General features: G+C 36.6%; 1 protein-coding gene across 1 annotated transcript in view; it reads left to right on the plus strand.

The window, feature by feature from the left end:
* The window catches only part of TMEM26 (transmembrane protein 26), a 64313-nt gene that overhangs the window by 24729 nt on the left and 19788 nt on the right, over positions 1–19796 (plus strand). Inside the window, exons 2-4 of the mRNA XM_006889030.1 lie at positions 214–292; positions 13465–13578; positions 16303–16523. Of these exons, the coding sequence (XP_006889092.1) occupies positions 214–292; positions 13465–13578; positions 16303–16523 (414 nt within the window). The remainder of the gene's footprint in view (positions 1–213; positions 293–13464; positions 13579–16302; positions 16524–19796) is intronic.

The following is a 19796-nucleotide window of genomic DNA, read 5'->3' on the forward strand; positions in this document are numbered from 1 at the left end:
ACCATCTATTAATTGGATTAGAGATTCAGTGAGAATGACAGCTGCTAGAGCCTTTTACAGTTACTTTGTTTCTCTATAATCCATATGGCAGAAATCACATAAAGCTCGCCCCTCTGCATTGAATAAACACGATAAAAAAAGGTTTGATTTAGTGTGGTCAGGGTCTGTGTGCTCTTAAAAACTGAATTCTCTTTTTCTCCCTTTCTTTCACAGGTTTTCACCAGCCATATTTTTATATCTGATTAGCATCGTTCCATCATTATGGCTTCTTGAAATGCATCATGAGACCCAGGTACTTCCTTTGGGAAAGGAGGGCAATCCTTTTCACAGTGTTTGTGTCCGAAGTACACTTTGTGGCATCCACTTCCTAAACAACATGCCTCTGGAAACTCTATGAACTTTGAGAACAGACGACAGTTATAGAAAGGCTTCAGGTCTTTTGTTCACGGGGTTGCTATGAGTTGTGCTCTACTCAGCAGCAGTCAACAATAATAACTATCAAGAACTGAAATACAAAACAGTCAAATTAGCAAGCAAAAGTGAATTCTGGAACTATCAAAATCAATATAAATGTTTTATTTAAGATTTAAGATTGCATGACCAAGTAATAACTTGTGTTAGCAATCTTGTTCCTAAGGATTTTCGTGAAATACTGGCATTTACATTCTTCTCAGTTTCCTTAATGCTGACGAGTTGGAACTGACTCCTGTAGACCCTCATGTGAGTAGTTAGGACTGGAAATCACATGGAAAATATTGCCTGTCTTTCTGCCACAGAGCTGCCGAAGGATCCAAACTGCCATGAATCTCCCACCTTGGAGTTAGGAGTGTGACTCCCTATCCACTAGATCATCGGAATGCCTTGTTTAGATGTCAAAATTGTATTTCAACCCTGTCACTTCATTGAGTTTCTATATTATCCTAGGAATTAGGGGGAGGGTACTTAATAATAGGACATTTTGTAAAATGGCATTTTTATCAAGAGCAATAAAAAACATGAAAAGGAATGAAAATAAGTTTTGAGTAGGATTTTTTAAAGATAATGTGTCTTAAACTACAGGCTATACAGACTGTTGTTGTTGTAAGTGACTTATAGGAACCCTATGTACAATAGCCCTGAAATCTGCTCTATTCTGTGCCAACTTTTCGGTGTCTGACACACCTACCCTTATTACACCAGTCGCTGAATCAATCCATCTCACCGAGGGTCTTCTTGTCAGATTACCAGCAATTTAATTTACGCGAGGGAAGAGATTTCTAAGAGCCTTTTTTTGTGAAAAGAAATTCTCTAGAACCGTGAAGCTAAGGGTCAAGGTTAAAACCATTAACCATTGAATTCACCATGGAGAAGATGGAATATATGTATATAATTGTTGTTGTGTACCATTGACTCAGATTCTACAGATATCTGACCCTCCAGCAGGTTTCCAGAGGCAGTGAATCGATTAATCACTCAGGAAGAGATTGCTCATCTTTCTTCCTTAAATATTTATATACTAAGACAACAGTGGCCTAAAGAACAAACCATTGCTTCCAACAGTAGCTCTAGATTGAAAGTGTGAAAGGTACTGATGGACCGTCATACTTTGAATTTGAGTTGAGGGCTTTTATATAAGTGGGCTACTTTTTACTGGGCACCTCTAGATACAATGAGAAGACCAGTTAGTAATGAATACATCAGACTTGGGCATGGATTTCATCTCCTCAGTGTTCAACTTAGAGGACTGTACTACAGGAAAACTGCAATTGTGGTAATATTTTTGGTACTTTGTCTATAAAATGCTTGAGCCCACATCTGTGGGATGTCTGACCATATACGGATTTCTTGGCTTCAGTTGGTAACTTTATAGAAAGCTTAAGGCTGCTATATGTATTTCAGATGCTCTTCACTTTATTTGAAGATTCTTGTCCCAAATTTAGGCACAGGTAGATAAGTAAAGCTTGATAATGTTTGAAGAATCTCACAACTATATACAAATAAAGTAGTTGTCGTTGTTGTTATGTGCCGTCGATTGCGACTCATAACGACCCTATGTACAACAGCCCTAAACCCTGCTCTGTCCTGTGCCAATCGCATTGCCCCAGACACACCCATCCTGATTACCCCAGTCACTGAATCAATCCACCTCATAGAGGGTCTTCCCCTCCTGCGCTGTCCCTCCACCCTACCAAGCATGATATCCCTCTCCAAAGACATGTCTCTCTTTACAACATGTCCAAAATATGTCAGACGAAGCCCCAGAACCCTTGCCTCCAAGGAGCAGCCTGGTTTAAGCCCTCTCTACGATGAATCTCTTTGTTTTCTTGGCAGTCCATGGTACATTCAATACTCTTCTCCAGCACCACAGCTCAAAGGCATCAATTCTCCTTCTGTCCTCCCTAGTCATTGTCCAACTCTCTGATGCATAACAAGTGATTGCAAAGATCATGGCCTGTATCAGGCGGACCTTAGTCTCCAGAGAGACACCGTTGCTCTTGAGTACTTTAGAGAGGTCCCTACCAGCAGACTTGCCCATCACAATACGTATTTTGATTTCCTGGCTACTGGTGCCAAGAGTGTTGACCATGGAGCTGAGCAAACTGAAGCTGTGAGCAATCTCAATCTCTTCACCATCCATCCTGATGCTACCAATTGGTCCAGTGGTGAGAATCTTTGTCTTCTTGGCATTGAGTCTCAGTCCATACTGAAGGCTGCAGTCCTTGACTCTCTGCAGCAAGTGCATGAGGTCCTCCTCAGTTTCAGCAAGCAGGGTTGTGTCACCTGCATAACGCAGATTGTTAATAGATCTTCTACCAATCCTGACGCCACACTTCTCATAGAGCCCAGCCTCCCAGATAATCTGTTCTGCATACAGGTTGAAAAGGTATGGAGATAGGACACATCCCTGGAGTATACCCTTCCCAATTTTGAACCATGCGGTGTTACTGTGCTCTGTTCTGACGACTGCCTCTCGGTCCAAGTATAGGTTTCACATCAGCACGATTAAATGTTCTGGGATTCCCATTCTTCTTAGAGTCAACCACAGTTTGTTATGATCCACACAGTCAAATGCCTTTGCATAGTTAATGAAACACAGATAGACATTCTTCTGGTATTCCCTGCTTTCAGCTAAGACCCATCTAACATCAGGTACAATATCCCTAGTACCATGACCCCTTCTAAACCCAGCGTGGACTTCCAGCAGTTCTCTGCTTATGTGCTGTTCCAGTAGGTTTAGATATTCTTCAGTAGAATCTTGCTTGCGTGTGAAATCAATGATATTGTTCTGTAGTTTCCGCACTCAGTTGGGTCACCCTTCTTTGGAATGGGAACAAATATAGATCTCTTCCAGTCAGTTGGCCAAGTGGTTGTTCTCCAGATTTCTTGGCACAACTTTGTCAGCACATGCAGGGGAGCATCTGTTAGCTGAAATATGTCAATTGGTATACCATCTGTTCCTGGCGCCTTATTTTTTGCTATTTCCTTCAAAGCAGCTTGAACTTCTTCCTTCATCACCATAGGCTCTTGCTCAAATATTAGTAAACGTGAAAAAACATTTGTTGTTGTTGTTGTTGTGTGCTGTGCAGTCGTAACCGACCCATAGCTGAAACTTCGGCAGGTTTTCAGAGTCAGTTAATCACACAGGAGGAGGACATTGCCCATCCTTTTGAAAATTCTTTGTGATACAAAAAAAAGAAAAAGGTTTTGAAGACCCAGACAGTACTTCTCTAATTTTTATCTTACAGAAGAAATAAAACTTTAAAGAGGAATGGACTTTACTCATATTGATGTTGGTAAAGAATGCTAAAGATGGAGTTAGGCAGAGTGTACAGGATAGGAAACAGGGAACAAGAACCAAGTGAGAGAAGGAGAGACAAGAAGCATTGGAATCTCATTTAAAGAACAACTTAAAAGAGGCATATAAAGGGAGATATATCAGTCCTTGTAGTTCTTTCATTTAGGGAATTTTAGTGATAATAATTAATTTTCTGCAGATGGTTCCTTATGTTTTTCAAAGTATTTTCAGATACAATTTCTCTCTTTTTTTTTAAACTTTCTCTTTTATGGTCACCACAACTCATGTATTAGGCATAGTATGGACATTTCTGTTTTTGTGCAAGAACCCTACGGCTCAGAAAGTTAAGTAAGTTTCCCAAGGCCAAACAGCTAAACCAAAATTCTGGGTCTTAGAACCCAAATTTTGACCCCCTAGTCCATTAAACCACTGTCAGTTATATGTTTATGATTTAGAGAAGTTTGCATTAAGATAGTCTTAATTTCCCATGATGGAAATAGTAATTTCCTTCTTAATTTCCATTTTCTTCACATATTAAATGTTTTGACCTATGATATTAGGAAAACACCCTGACTTACTTCAATAAGGTGTTTTTCCTAGATAATAAAGTCTTTTCTTTAATTTTTAAAACTAGCTGGGTACACTTGCATAGAAACAAAATGATTGTGATGGTGATTATGACCTTAACTATTAAGGTCTAAGTTAGATCTGTATATGAAGCAGTACAATTTAGTAATAAAAACAGTCTGAGTGCGATTGTCTCACAATTGAGTTTGACTCAAAGAAATATTTTTGAAAGCTAGTAAGAGTTTTGATGACAAAACCCCTGAAAAATAGTTTCTTTTTGCAAAGGTCATCTACAGGTACCTTCGTATGTGATCCAGAATGTGAGTAATATTACCATAAAAAGTAATATAAATCAGATTAGGTTGTAGAATGAAAACCAGTTATTCACTTTTCTATATCTTGTAGTTGTCACTCAAAAATGTCTTATTAATTCATCACATAGAGAATTTAAAAAATGGAGAGGGACTTAGTTGAGTGTTGAACCTCATAAGAATGACAGTAGAAAGGAATTGGCTAAACCTGGACTCCTATGTTATATTTTTGCATCCAGATTATTTTATGTTGCAATACAGAATGACATTTTAAAAGAATAACAAGTACCAGTACTGATACTGATGTTAAGAATTTATCGTGATCACCATTTTAAATGTTTGCTGTTTTCATGCCTACAAATGTAATGGCCAAAATTTGATTACTGTTGACCATTACAGTGCTTAGATAGAGTCACAAAGTTTCTCTGCAATGACGATGTATTGCATGGTGCAAAATTTTCATTTTTTATCTTCATTGTCTTTTTCTTGAAGATGTAGCTTCATACTCCTTGCTCCCAATAAAACTGTGCAAACCACTTTATGTTTTTTATGAGTTGTGATACTTGACCATTTTTCTTAGTTATTGTTATCATTTCACTCATTATTCTAGTTACTTTGATTGGAGAAGCAGCAGCTTCTTGACAGATTTTGTTTTTCCTATTTCTTCTTGTAGCTCATAGAATGATTGGTGAAGTATCCAGAATAATTTGGAACAAAATACTTAACAATTTTTTAAAAAAAAATTCTAAATTGAAGTATGTGTGTGTATCAAAAGTGTCTTAGCATTACAAATGTTTATTAAAATCTTCAATATCATGTATCTGTTTACATTTTAACCAATTTGTAAAATATGTATATTTTTTAAATTTCTTGTTTTATATTGGTTTGCCTGCAAAGTTCATATACACTGTGTTTCACACAATTGTTCGTTCACATTGTGGTTCATACAACCATTCCAGTTTTAGTCTATAAAATTAATCACCATTGAACTATGTTCACCATTACCCTGTCTTTCAAGATCTCCACTTGACCTTCCCATTTCCTTTACCCTCCTCCCTCCATTCACCAAATTTTGCGACCCTATGGTTCCCCCCTGCTCATCCTTACCCTCTGCTCCCACCCTACCCACCTTGGATCCTCATACATATTTTACTAATTATCTTTCTATTTTTATTTCTGCAATAATGGTCCTATGTAGTATTTGTCCTTTTGAGATTGAGTTTGTTCACTTAGCATAATGCTCTCCAGTCCCTCTCAAATTGTGTAATTTTCAAAATCGTCCCATTGTGCTGCATAGTATTCCATCATGTGAATGTACCGCAATTTCTCAATCCATTCAACTGTGGGTGGACATTTGTACTGTTTCCATGTTCTTGTGATGGTGAGTAACGCTGCTATAATTGTTCCAATCTCCTTTTGTGCCTCATTTCTAATTTTCTCTGGATGTATTCCTAGCAGTGAAATAGTTGGGTCACTTAGAATTTCTTTGTTCAGCTTTCTGAGGAAAAGACAAATTGCCTTCCAGAGTGGTTGTACTACTTTACGATCTATCTCATCAACAGAGTGATATGAGAGTTCCCATCTCGGCTCATCCTCTCCAACATTTATTGTTTGCTATCCTGTCAAACTTTGCAACTGCTAATGTGAAGAGATAATATCTCATTGTGGTTTTTATTAGCATCTCTCTCTCTCTCCCTCCCCCTTATTGCCAGTGATTTTGAGCTTTTCTTCATGTATCTGTTGACCATCCCAATGTCTTCCTCTGTGAAAGGTCTTTCAATGTCTTTTGCCCATTTTGTAACCGAGTTATCAGTCTTTTTCTTGTGGAGGCCCTGGAGGCCCTGTAGTATTCTGCAAACATTTGTTATAAGACCCTTTCTGAGATGGTATTGCCAAATGTTTGGGGTTTTTTTTCCCCAGTCAGTAGGTTTTCATTACACTGTGTTGGAAAAGTTTTTAATGCACACAGGAATTTAATCTTTATAAGGTCCCATTCATGAGTTGTTATCCTCTCCTGGTTGTATATTTATGGTTGTTTTTACCAGCTTCTTTATACCAGGAGTTAGGCCTTCTAAGGTTGGTCCCAATTTGGTTCTTTTTTTTTTCTGATTTGGGAACTTATAATTGGAGATAAAGATATAGATTTAATTTTTTATTGAGATTTTAATGAAAGTATGCCAAGAACTTGGATTTCCATTCATTCATTGTTACACATTTTCCTTTCTAGCCCCTCCACCCCCAGTTCACTTTTCCCTTTTAAAAAATTCTTTCATTGTTGCATAATTTCCTCCTTCCTCCACCCAGTCCACTTTGTTACACAGTCTTTGTCTGAACTGTGTCTAATCATATATTCATTTTAAACAGTTCTTTCTCTTATCTGTTTCAATGCAGTGTACATTATTTATCTCCTCTTTCCTTAGTTTACTCCAACCCCGCGTATCAGTCCAGTTTTATAACAGTGGCTTTATGCAGTAGTTATCCTTTTGTGACTGAGATATTTCACTCAGCTTAATGTCCTCCCGGGTCACACATTTTGTATAATATTTTATGACTTCCTTGTTTTTCAGTGTTCTGTAGTATTCCATTGTGTGAATATACCACAACTTCTCTATCCATTCTTTGTTGATGATCACACTTTGTCTTTTATAATATTTATTATTTTGGGCTTTACTTCTAGATCTCTGATCCACATCAAGTGGATTTTTGTGTATGGTGAGAGATGTGGATTCTGCTTCAGCTTTCTGCAGGCAATAGTCCAGTTTTGCCATTACCATTTATTGAAGAGGTTGCCGCTTCCTGATTTGATTAAGTTTTGTTTCCTTGTTGAATATCAGTTGATCATAGATAGGTTAATTTCTGGGATCTCAATTCTATTCCATTTGGTCTATGTATTTGTCATTGTACCAGTACCATGCTGTTTTGGTTATTACAGTTGTTTAGTAACTTTTTCGATTAGGGAGTGTTATGCCTCCCATTTATTTCATTGTTTTTCAGCAATCTTTGCTTATTTGGGGTCTCTTTCCTATCCAAATAAATTTGCCAATTGCCTTTTCTACCTCTTTGAAAAACAACTTTGGTATCTGTATTGGGATTGCATTAAACATGTATATTGCTTTTAGTAGGATTGCCATTTTCATTATAGTGAGTCTTCCCTATCCATGAACAGGCAACATTTTCCCCATTTATTTAGGTCTTTTGTTGTTTCTCTCAAAAGTTTTTATAGTTTTCATTGTAAAGTTCTCTTCTGTCTCTAGTTAGGTTTGTTCCTAAGTATCCCAATTTGTGGTTGGCTATTATAAATGGTATTGCTTTCTTGTTTTTTTTCCTCTTTGTTTTCTTTAGGATTTTTGTATATTGATTTTGTATCCTGCCACTCTACTTAATTGGTTTACTAGCTCTAAGAGGTTTTTTTCTGTTTGTTTGTTTTTTTTGTTGTTGTTGAGTCCTTGGGGTTTTCTGTGTACACTATCATACCATTTGTATATAGTGACAGTTTCACAATCTCTTTGCCGATCTGATATCTCTTATTTCCTTCTCTTGCCTCATTGCCCTAGTGAGAGCTTCAAGCACAATATTGAATATGTTAGATGACAGTGGCAATCTTTGTCTGGTCCCTGTTCACAAGGAGAATGCTTTTAATTTTTCTTCATTGAGAATGATATTGGCTCTTGGTTTTACATATTTACTCTTTACTATGTTATGGAAATTCTCTTCTATTTCTATTTCGCTGAATGGTTTAATCAGGAAGGTGTGTTGGATTTTGCCAAAGGCCTTTTCTGTATAAATTTCTAGGATCATGTTCTTATTGTTTGGAACTCTGGTGGCATAGTGGCAAGAAGCTGTGCTACAATCCTGAAGGCATGTGATTCGAGACCACCAGCCACTCTGCTGGGGAAGGATGGGCAATCTCCTTCCATGTGATTTACTGCCTCTGAGAACCCATTGGAAGATCACCTATGGGTCAGTTCCAACTCTACACAACAAAAATGCAATCAATTATGTTGCATATTCTTGTTATGTTGAGCCATCCTTGCATACTTGTTATGAAATCCTCTTGGTCATGATGAATTATTTTTTTATATGCTGTTAGATTCTATTGGCCAGGATTTTGTTTATGATTTTTACGTCTATATTCATGAGAAATAATTGGTCTGCAGTTGCCTTATTTGATAATATCTTTTCCTGGTTTTGGTATTAGTGTTAGGCTTGCTTCATAGAGCAACTTTGGGAGTGTTCTTTCTTTTTCTGTTATTTGAGGTGATTTAAACAGTATTGGTTATAGTTCTCTGAATGGTTGGTAGAATTCAGTCATCAAGTCATATGGTACAGAACTTTTATTGTGGGAAGTATTTTTTTTTCTAATGACCTGCTCAATTTCTTCTTTCGTGATGAGTCTGTTCAAGTGTTCTACATCTAAGTCCATGTCACTCTGGGTAGGGCATGAGTTTCAAGGTATTTGTTCTAGGTCTTCAAATGTGTCAGAACATAGCCTTTCATAATACTGATATTTATCGATTTAATTTCATCTGGTTTTATTGTGATGTAATAGCTATCATTTCTTAATAGAGTTATCAGTGTCTTCTCTTTTATCCCCCCTCTCTCTCTTTTGTTAAGTTTGCCAACCCTTTGGAAAAACTACTCTTTGGTCTTCTTGATGTTTCTAAATGTTTTTCTGTTTTCTATCTGTTTTCAGCTCTTGTTCTTTTAATTCACTTTGTTTTAGAGGCTATGAGATTAGTTTTTCTTTCTCTATTTGGTAAAGGTATTGAGTTAGATTAATTTTGCTTCTTTTTTCCTTTATAAGGTGTATACCTATTGCTATGAACTACCTTAGTTGCATCACAGAGGCTTTAGCATGTCATCTTTTCATTTTTATTTGCTTCAATGAACTTTTAAAATTTATTCTTTATTTCTTCTAAAGCCCAATGGTGTTCTAGCTGGTTATTATTTATATTCTATTTAGGTGATTTTGTACGTTTTACTCTATGTGGTTCATTTCTAGTTTTATGGCATTGTGGTCTCAGAAGATTATTTTACTGTTTTATAATTTGTTGAGGCTTGCTTTGTGTTCTAATATATGATGATTTCTTGCGAATGCAGTTGAAAAGCAAATGAATTGAGTTTTAGTTGTGTGCAATAATCTGAATACATCCATAAGTTCAAGTTGGCTGATTGTATAGTTTAGATCTTCTTGCGAATGTACTATGTGCAGTTGAGAGGAAAATCAATTGAGGTTTAGTTGCATGCAATACTCTGAATACATCCATAAATTCAAGTTAGCTGACTATAGTTTAGATCTTCTGCATCTTTGGTTTTTTTTAATTGACCTCCCTTTGGTGAGTGTAGTGTTCTCCTACCGAAATCTCCTACCACTATTGTGGTGCTTCTATTTCTTTCTTAAGTTCTATTAACTGTTGTTTTATGTATTTTGCACATCTATCATTGAGTTATAAATTTTGATCAAAGCTATGTCTTCTTGATCTATTTTGCCTTTAATCAGTATATAGTGTCTTTCCTTATCTTTTAGGGTGGTTTTCATTCTGAAGTTTATTTTATCAGATTAGTATTGCCACTCTTGCTTTTTTTGGATACCATTTGCTGGTACATTTTTTTCCATCCCTTGATTTTGAGTTTATCTTTCTCTTCATTTCTTAAATGTGTCTCTTGTAAGTAACATATTTATGGGCCTTTTTTCCCCCAGCATCAGTATGGATGGTGAAGAGATTGAGATAGTTAACAGTTTTTGTTTACTTGGTTCCACAGTCAACACTCTTGGTAACAGCAGCCAGGAAATCAGGAGATAAATTGCATTGGGAAAGTCAGCTGTGAGGGACCTCTCAAGAGTACTGAAGTGCAACGACGTCAGGCTGGAGGCTAAGGTGCGCCTGATCCAGGCTATAGACTTTGCAATTACGTGCTATGCATCGGAGAGTTGGTCAGTGAATAGGGATGATAGAAAGAGAATTGGTGCCTTTGAGTTGTGGTGCTGGAGAAGAGTGTTGAATATACCATGGACTGCAGGGAGAACAAACAGGTTTGTCCTGGAGAGGGTGAAGCCAGAATGCCTCCTGGAGTCAAGGATTCTGAAGCTTCATCTGACATACTTTGGCCATGTTGCAAGGAAGGACTGGTCCTTGGAGAGGGACATCATGGTTGGGAAAGTGGAGGGACAGCACAGCAGAGGAAGACCCTCGATGAGATGGATCAATTCTGTGAGTGGAGTGGTGGGAATGAATGTGTTTGAGACAGCGAAGTTGGCACAGGGTAGAATGGTGCTTAGGACTCTTGTAAATAGGGTCGCTATGAGTTGCAAACGACTTGATGGCACATAACAACAACAACAACGACAACAACAACCCATTCTGCTACTTATTTTCTAATTTGGTACTCTTAGCCCATTCACATTAAGTGTGATTATTGACAAGCCAGGTTTTATTGTTGCCATTTTGCTGACTTTCTTTTTCTGTTTCTGGTTACTATGATTCATCCACGTTCCTTTGATATCTCTGTATGAATGACTTCTCTTAAAATTCCTTTAGTTTTGGTCTTGTTTTCACAAATTCCTTCTTTTCTGCGACTGATATAATTTCTCCTTCATATTTGATGGACAGCTTTGCTGGGTACAGAATCACTGGCTGGCAGTCATTTTCATTCCACTTTCTGTATATGCCCTCCCATCATCTTCTAGCTTGCATGGTTTCTGGTAAGAAATCAGAACTTAATCTATTTTTTCCCCCATTGTAGATGACTTTTTGTGACTTTGAGGAAAATTCACACACTGCTTTTAGTATTCTATCCTTATCTTTTATTCTGGAGAATTCAACTATGATACTTCTTGATGGTTTTAGTCTTGTATCTCATCTATTTGGTGTTCACTGAGCTTCTTGGCTGTGGATTTCTCCATTTTTCATAATGCTTGGGAAGTTTTTTCTAGTACCTCTTCCACAAATTTCTCAGTGATTTCCCTCTTCCTCTCATGTTCTAGAATTCCAATCATACATATAATGCTGTATTTTATTTTATCCCATATGATTCTAATTTTTTCTTAATTTTCTTTGTTTCATTTCTTATTTTTCTTCTGGTAGGTTTCTATTGAGGCTTTTGTCTTACAGCTCACTGACTCTCTTGTTCTATCTCTTCTGTTCTGCATTTTTATCCCTCCAACTTGTTGGACACTTCTACCATTTTGGTCTTAATATTCCGGATTGGATTTTCATTCATTTTTGCTCTTTCTAGTACCATGTTGGGTGTACCCTATCTTGTGATGACTTTTTAAGGTCTTGTGGCACTTCATGTATAGTTTAATCTTTTTCTTCCATCTTTTGCATTTTCTTCTATAGTTGTTCCATTTGCTCCTTATCAATCTATTATTTCTGTTCTCCTGTTCTGGAATGTTTGCTTTCTTAATGGCTTCCATTGTTTCTTCCATCATTTGCACCTTCTTATGTAGCTGTTCAAATAACTCCACATCAGCAAATTTCTTCTAGTTTTCTATGTTGGGGTGTTCATTGGGTCTGTAAAACACTATGCTTTTTAAGGAGAAAGGTTATTTTATCATGATGTTTGAGGCATCCTGCTAATTTCTGGACATTATGTTAATTTTGTCTTGGTAGATGTTAGGCTGCTATGAATGTGTAATGTCCCGAGGAGGGCAATATTCTGTGAAGGACCTGTATATCAGTGCTCCCCTTTTGGCCTCAGGGCCCAAAGTGAGGTGAATGTTGTTATCTGGAAAATGTTGCTGATTCATGCTTGTTCCCCTTTGGGTGAAGAAATCCCACATCTTCTATTCATCTTTGTAGTAAGGAAGACTTAAGAGCTGCAGTTCTTGGCCCTTGGACATGGGTTCTGGGTTCTAGAGCACATGGATGTACTGTTTTCCCAAAACTGCAGCTAGTCCACACCAATTCCCCTTCGGTTAAGGAAATCCTTAGCCTTCTCTGCTTGTTACAGTCATGAGAAAATATGCATATTTTAATTGGCCACAGTTACATTTTTTCCAGTGTCACTTCTTTCCTCTCTTATATATTTTTCCTTCCTTACCTCTAGTTTCATTTTCAGTATTTATATGGATAAATATCACCCACAGTTCACTAGCAGAAATTCACAAAACATTTGGAGAAGAAAGAAAAAGTAATTCTTTTACTTCTATTATCAAATTTCCCATCAACCTAAATTGGCTTTTAAATTGACACTGTAGGGTATATTTTATTAGGTGAACATGATAATTTTCTGCTTATTATGGGACTATCAGGCAAGATTGAAAGTATTTGGCTTATTTACTTAAGCAAAATGCTATTTTACACTGAGAGGTTTCCATCCAACAAACTCTTCAAATGCTTTTAACCAGGGTTATGCATGCCTTGCAAGTCTTTATTTTATGATTGTTCCAGCATTTAAGAAAAAAAATTACTTTTCAATTCATAAATTTTAGCATCCCCACAATGACACAGATCACTTATATCTTCATTGACCTAAAGATAAATAGGGCTTGTTTGAGACATTCTTTTTCATGTTAGTTACAAAGCAGTTTTGTATCTGAAGTTATATTTGGAATTTTTGAAATCTTTATACATACTGTGTAAAGTGCATATTAATTAATATAATCTCTAGTAATTGAAGTTATTTAAAGTCTACTTGTTATGTGGGAGCAGGGTAGGCAATCTCTTCCTGTGCAATTAACTGCCTCTGAAAACCCACCAGCAGGTCAGCTATGGGTCTGTTTTGACTCTAAGGTACACAACAATAGCAACAACCTTATCATGGATTTTTAAAAATAATTATTTCTCCCCTTTTCCTTTCAATTCTTAGTATTGCAGTAGTCAATCTGAAGCAGTGACTCAGAATGTCAGTAGTAGAGAAGACTTCAATCAAACTCTGCTGTCAAGTGAACAGATCAAAGGAGCAGATGATCTTATTGAAACGGTGAGATGTTTTTATTCTATATTAAACAATCTCTGGTGCCTAGTGGCAAGAAGCTGAGCTGCAATCCCAAAGGCACGAGGTTCGAAGCCACCAGCTGCTCTGCAAAAGGATGGGCAATCCCCTCCTGTGCGATTAACTGCCTCTGAAAACCCACTAGCGGGTCAGCTAAGGCCAGTTCCCACTATATGGCACACAACAAAGAATTTAGCAAGCAGTGGACCTATTAGATGATACTTTTCTAAACAGATTTGCTAATAGATTAGAGCAAGAATTCATAAAATAATTACCTTTTATGCTGTTAAACACATTTAATATGAATAGTAAACACATGTAACATGTTAAATACATTACATCTTTATCACATTGCTGTCGAGATGGAAATTTTTTATAACAGAGCCTCCAGTGTATTTTATGAGGCTTTAAATCACACTGGATGAGACTGCTTATCTTTCTTCTGTGGAAAAACTGATGGATTATAACCATGTGCTTTTCAAAAATTTATTTATTATTTTTTTTAAAACCATGTGCTTTGAGCTGGCTGTGCAACTCTTTACCCACTAGGTCACCGGAGTTACCTATCCTTCAGTTATTAGTCTCTCATATACTTAGAATATTTCAGAAAATTAGTTATATAATTTCTTATATAATTAACATTCTCCACTGCTAATCGTAATATTGGCAGTTCTAGTCCACCCTGAGGTGCCTCAGAAGAAATGCTTGGCAGTCTACTTCCAAAATATCAGTCATTAAAAATTATTTACTCTTTTGCTTGAACCACGTGAAGTCACCATAAGTTGGAATCAATACAAATCAATTGTCAAACATATTATATGCCCTTTATAAATAATACAATAATACAAAATAATTTATTTAAATTACTAAACATATTTAACCTGAAGCATTTATGCACCTATGACAAATATATCAGACAACATATACATGAAGACAAATGCATTTGTGAAGGAATGATATAATATAGTTCTGCTCTGCAGGAGGAAAGTAAGCAATTTCATTCTGTACAATTCACAGTCTCTGAAAACCTATTGGAATAAGTTTAAACCCTATGACATATAACAACAATAATGTATTACTAAAACAGAGAACTCTGGTGACAGTCCATAAGAAGTTATGCTGCTAATCCAAAGGTGGTTCAGAGCTCTGGTGGTTCAAATCCTCTAGCACCTCTAGGGGAGAATGGTGGGCCATTTCTTCCTGTGCAATTTACATCTCTGGAAACCCAATGAAAGGTCAGCTATGAGTGACTTCATATTTGATGGCAATGAGATATTTAAAGCACGAATAAGGAATAATTCCAGCCACCATAAAATTATTTCTTTGCTCTGTACATGCTTAATATTTGGAAAGCCTAATATGACTTATTAGAAAATGATGTAGAAGACAGATTCAGCATCAAACTTTACTCTAAATTTTAAAAAATAAGTTAGGCTATTGATTCTATGTGATTTAATAGAATCTGCAGAGTATGAATAATAAATCTATAGTAATGCTCTTTATTTACATTTAGTTAAACATAATTAGGTTGTACCGCTCCAGAGTGATTTCTAAAGTCTCTTCTGACAGTCATTTCAATTTTTTTCTTTCTCCTTTGTTTTGGTTATGACACTTTACTTTCTTCATGGATGATATCCTTGATATCATCCCACAACTTATCCGGTCTTCAATAATTGATGTTCAAAGTCTCAAACCTATTCCCAAGGCTATCATAAAATTCAGATGGAATTTTCATTTTATTTTCTTCAGCCTCAGTTTGAACTTGTATATGGGTAATTGATGGTCTGACTCACAGTGAATTTCTCCAACAATTTCTTCTACAAATGTAGTCAGACTGATTCCTATCAGCCCATCAGGTGAGATCCATGCATAACGTTGTCATTTGTGTCTTTTAAAAGAGGTATTTGCAATTAATAAATTATTGTAAATACAAAATTCATTGTGTTTCCTGGCTTGTTTCTATCACTAAGCCCTTATTTTCAATTACTATCTCTTCTTCTCTCCACCCTCCCAAATGGAGGGACCGTGCAGGACAGGAAGACATTTTATGAGGTGGATTAATTCAGTGACTGAGGTAATTGGGGTGGATATGTTGGAGACAGTGAGATTGGCACAGGATAGAGCAGGGTTTAGGGCTGTTGTACATAGAGTTGCTATGAGTCAAAGGTGACTCAATGGCACATAACAACAACAAAAACATCCCTTCTTCACTGTTTCTCACTTTTTCAGTCACCAATTACCATTAGCACATCTTGAGTGCATGTTTTATCAATTTCAGCAAGATTCGGTAAACATTCTCAATTTCTTCATCTTTGGCTCCAGATGTAGAAGCGTATATTTTAATAATAGTCATGTTAGTGGGTCTTCCTTATTTGTGGATATTATGGGTATTATCCTATCACAACTCACAAATTGTATTTCAGGACAGAACTTGAAATTGACTTTGAATATGACATTGTTTGGCTTCATTATCCATTGTAAGATTTAGATTGCTTGCTAGTTGTAAGACATCTCCATCCTAAGCACTACACAAACTTCTTTTCCAAAATGTTCAGTTGAAAGGTGTTTTGCTTTTTCTAATGAATTGAGAACACAAACTGAAAATACCGAAAGACAAAGGCGAACGGTTAATTGAAAGTCATAAGGAAGAAGGCATGTTTTTGAGAGGACATCTCATAACCTTTCTAAATATATGACATTTCTGTTAAACAGGCCAAAGTTTTTGTAAATAACTTATCTACAGTATGTGAAAAAGTTTGGACTTTGGGACTCCATCAGACTTTTCTGTTAATGTTAATAATTGGAAGATGGCTTCTACCTATTGGAGGCGGGATCACTAGAGACCAGCTCTCTCAGCTTCTCCTTATGTTTGTGGGCACAGCTGCTGACCTTCTGGAATTCACCAGTGAGACTTTGGAGGAACAGAATGTGAGGTAAGTTCATGCTGCGGTAAATCCTTTTGGTCTATGTCAGGCCAATATCACCTGTCCCATAGCTTTCTCATTTATTTTCTACTTGAATAAGGATTTTCGGTATGTGCCTAATGAAAGAACAATAGTGTTCATAACTAGAGGTCGAGTATATATTACGCACTAGCCCAGTTTATATGGTATGAGTTTTTTTCTGCCTAGAAAACAAATTGGTCTGTCTTGGAGAGAGTGAAACCAAGTCGGTCCTTGGAGGTTAGGATTTTGAAGCTTCCTCACACGGCCAGAAGAGATCAGTACTTGGAGAAGGATATCATGCTTGAAAGGGTGGAGGGACAGTTCAGGAGAGAAAGACCACAAATGAGGTGGATTGATACAGTATCTGGGACAATGGGAGTTACTGTGTTGGAATTAGTGAGACTGGCTCAGGACAGGGTAGGGTTCAGAGCTGCTGTACATAGGGTCGCTATATGTCATAGGTGACTCAACAGCCCATAACAACTAAAATATACTATATTGGTTAGGTTTCTTTCTTTTTTTTTTATTTAAACCTCTTGTTTGGAGTCAACAAGATCTCAGAGAGGGCCTTTGTATTTAAAAGTCGGTTGTTGCTATATTTTGAAGGGATATTCTTCTAAGCGGTACAACACTCTTCTGTCAATATGCTGTTAAGAGGAAACGCAGGGTTGCTGTGATACTGAACCTTGTTCCACTGGGGTGTCAGATGCCATAATGGTTACCCATGGTGGACAGAGTTTGGTGGACCTCTCAGTTTAAGACAGGCTTGGAAGTAGGAGTGGCATACATTTCCTAAACAACATGCCTCTGGAAACTCTATGACTTTGATAAATGACAATAGTTATTGAAAAGCTTTGGGTCTTTTATTTATAAGGTTGCTGCTATGAGTCGTGCTCGACTCCATAGCAATCATCAACAACAGCAACAAAGGAGGCCCAATAGTGCAGTGGTTGTGAGGTCTGCTACTAACTGAAAGATTAGCTGTTTGAACCTACCAACTGCTCAGGGGGAACAAGGTGTAACACTCTGCTTTCATAAAGATTATAACTTTGGAAATTTTATGGTGAAATTTGGCTATGTCCTATGAGGTCACCATGAGTTGGAATTGACTAGATGACAATATTTTAAATTTTTCTTCAGAAGAAAAAGATATATACAATTTCCAAATAGGGAGGATGAACTTTGCATATATTAATGACCATATTCCACATCACACATATCAGGACATTCTGGGGGTAGAATGGCCATCGTTGGCCATTCTCTTTCACATAGGATTGTAGGATGGATCCAATCTCAAAAGTATCTTGTAGAGTCCAGCAGAGTTTCAATTCCAAGAAAGAACCAAGAAGAAACTTGGAAAAATTTCTCCCTGTCCCATTGGGAAATTCACATTTCTTCATGGCAGTTGTTGAAGGAACTCTGGTGATGTAATCTACAGTGAGCAGAGGCTCTAACCCAAAGCCTGAACATCTCTGATTTTAATCCATCAGTGACTCTGCAGGAGCAAAAATGGCGAATCTTCTTGTACTTTGATTTATTGTCTCAGAAACGTGAGGGTTGCTATGAGTCAGAGCCAAGTTGGTGCACTGAGTTTCAGTTTTTTTAGTTTAGTGTAATAGAGAATAGGTAAGATTAGGTTTTATTTTACTAAATTTTACCTTTAGTGGGTTTTGCTTAAAGTGCCCAAAGGCTTTCTGGTATGGATGTCTATAAATTAAAACTTATTGAGTTGGTGCTTTTATTTTTGCCACAAGCAAATAAGCTCAGAATCCATGATCACATCTGTTTATGGAACTACTTTCTTACCATTAGGGATTTAAGTCACAGTGCCTGAATGTACTTTCAGCTTAGGTTGTTTTGCACTATGCTATAAAAATAAATTGGAATGAGGCTGGCTTTTAATGCTACAGTTTACTTTATGCTGTGTTTCTCTAACAATGAAATGTAAAGTTGAGCAAAATACACTACCTTGCTGAGTAAACTTAATATCCTAATTATAGCCCAAAGTATGTTTATAACCATGGGTTACCTTTACAAGATCATTTACTGTTTCATTTAGGCTAACCTTTCTTATGGCTTATTCAGTTCACATTTCCTTTTTAATAATAATTCAAACCTTAAATTGATGCAGTGCCCTCAGAATGTTGATGTTTGTTTTAAGGTCTTAATCCTTTACATTTAGCCAGTGCTTTATATGGTATAATGTATTTTGAAATGTTTCAGTACACATAATATGATATTACCAAAAACATTTGAAGAAATCATGACCGTACATAAAAACAGTACATAACTACAGGCCTCAGGACAAGATTGTGATAAAAAATCGTAACTCACTATGTCCATACAAAATAAACACAAAAATGCTAAATAATGGGAGGGATGGGGGTGAAAGAAGGTATTCAGGGGAAAATGGCCTGAAAACCCTGTATTTATCACAAAAATGTGAGTAATATTCATCTTAATGATCTTAATAGCTTGTTTATTAGGCTTATCCAAAAGTGATATCAATGGGCAATTTATAGATCAAGTGTTTAGGAATACAGTTTGAATATTAAATAAGTCAATGAACAAAAAATAAGTTACTGGGGGAAATTTAGAAATCATGAAACATTTATTCATTCACCAACTGTTGATTGGTTATATACTACCTGCCAGGAACAGTGATACACAGAGACTGGGGGAGTAAGTAACAATCAAAAGGACAGACATTCCTATCCCAATTAAGCTATTTCAATTCCACAGGAACTTTTGGAGCACTTGTGATTTTAAGCACCTCAAATATTCCCACTGTCTTCTGTAATCTTTTAGAGACTGGTATGTTTCATGAATCCTTTTATCCACCAGTATTTTAGACTTGTATTATGAGAAAACCTATTTTTAATGAAACCAAATAAACTCTTAAACTCTGCCTAAGTTAATGATTTTTTTTAACTTTTCAGTATTCTTTATCTCAAATTGAAGCCATTATTATTTTTAATGTAATTTTGTCAGTGGCCTTCTGTAATCTGTCCTCCATTTTTTTATTATCTACACTACTCCAAGACTTCAAAATCTAGATCCAAAAAAGGACCTAGAACTTTCCTTTTTCCAAAAATTCACTCTCTAGGTTTTGAGGCCATGGTTTTTGCAATCACTTGTTATGCATCAGAGAGTTGGACAATGACTAGGGAGGATAGAAGGAGAATTGACTCCTTTGAGCTGTGGTGCTGGAGAAGAGTATTGAATGTACCATGGACTGCCAAGAAAACAAACAGATTCATC

Source organism: Elephantulus edwardii, unplaced genomic scaffold (assembly GCF_000299155.1).
Source record: "Elephantulus edwardii isolate Elephantulus edwardi_28Jun2011 unplaced genomic scaffold, EleEdw1.0 scaffold00074, whole genome shotgun sequence".
In the NCBI taxonomy this organism is placed as follows: Eukaryota; Metazoa; Chordata; class Mammalia; order Macroscelidea; family Macroscelididae; genus Elephantulus; species Elephantulus edwardii.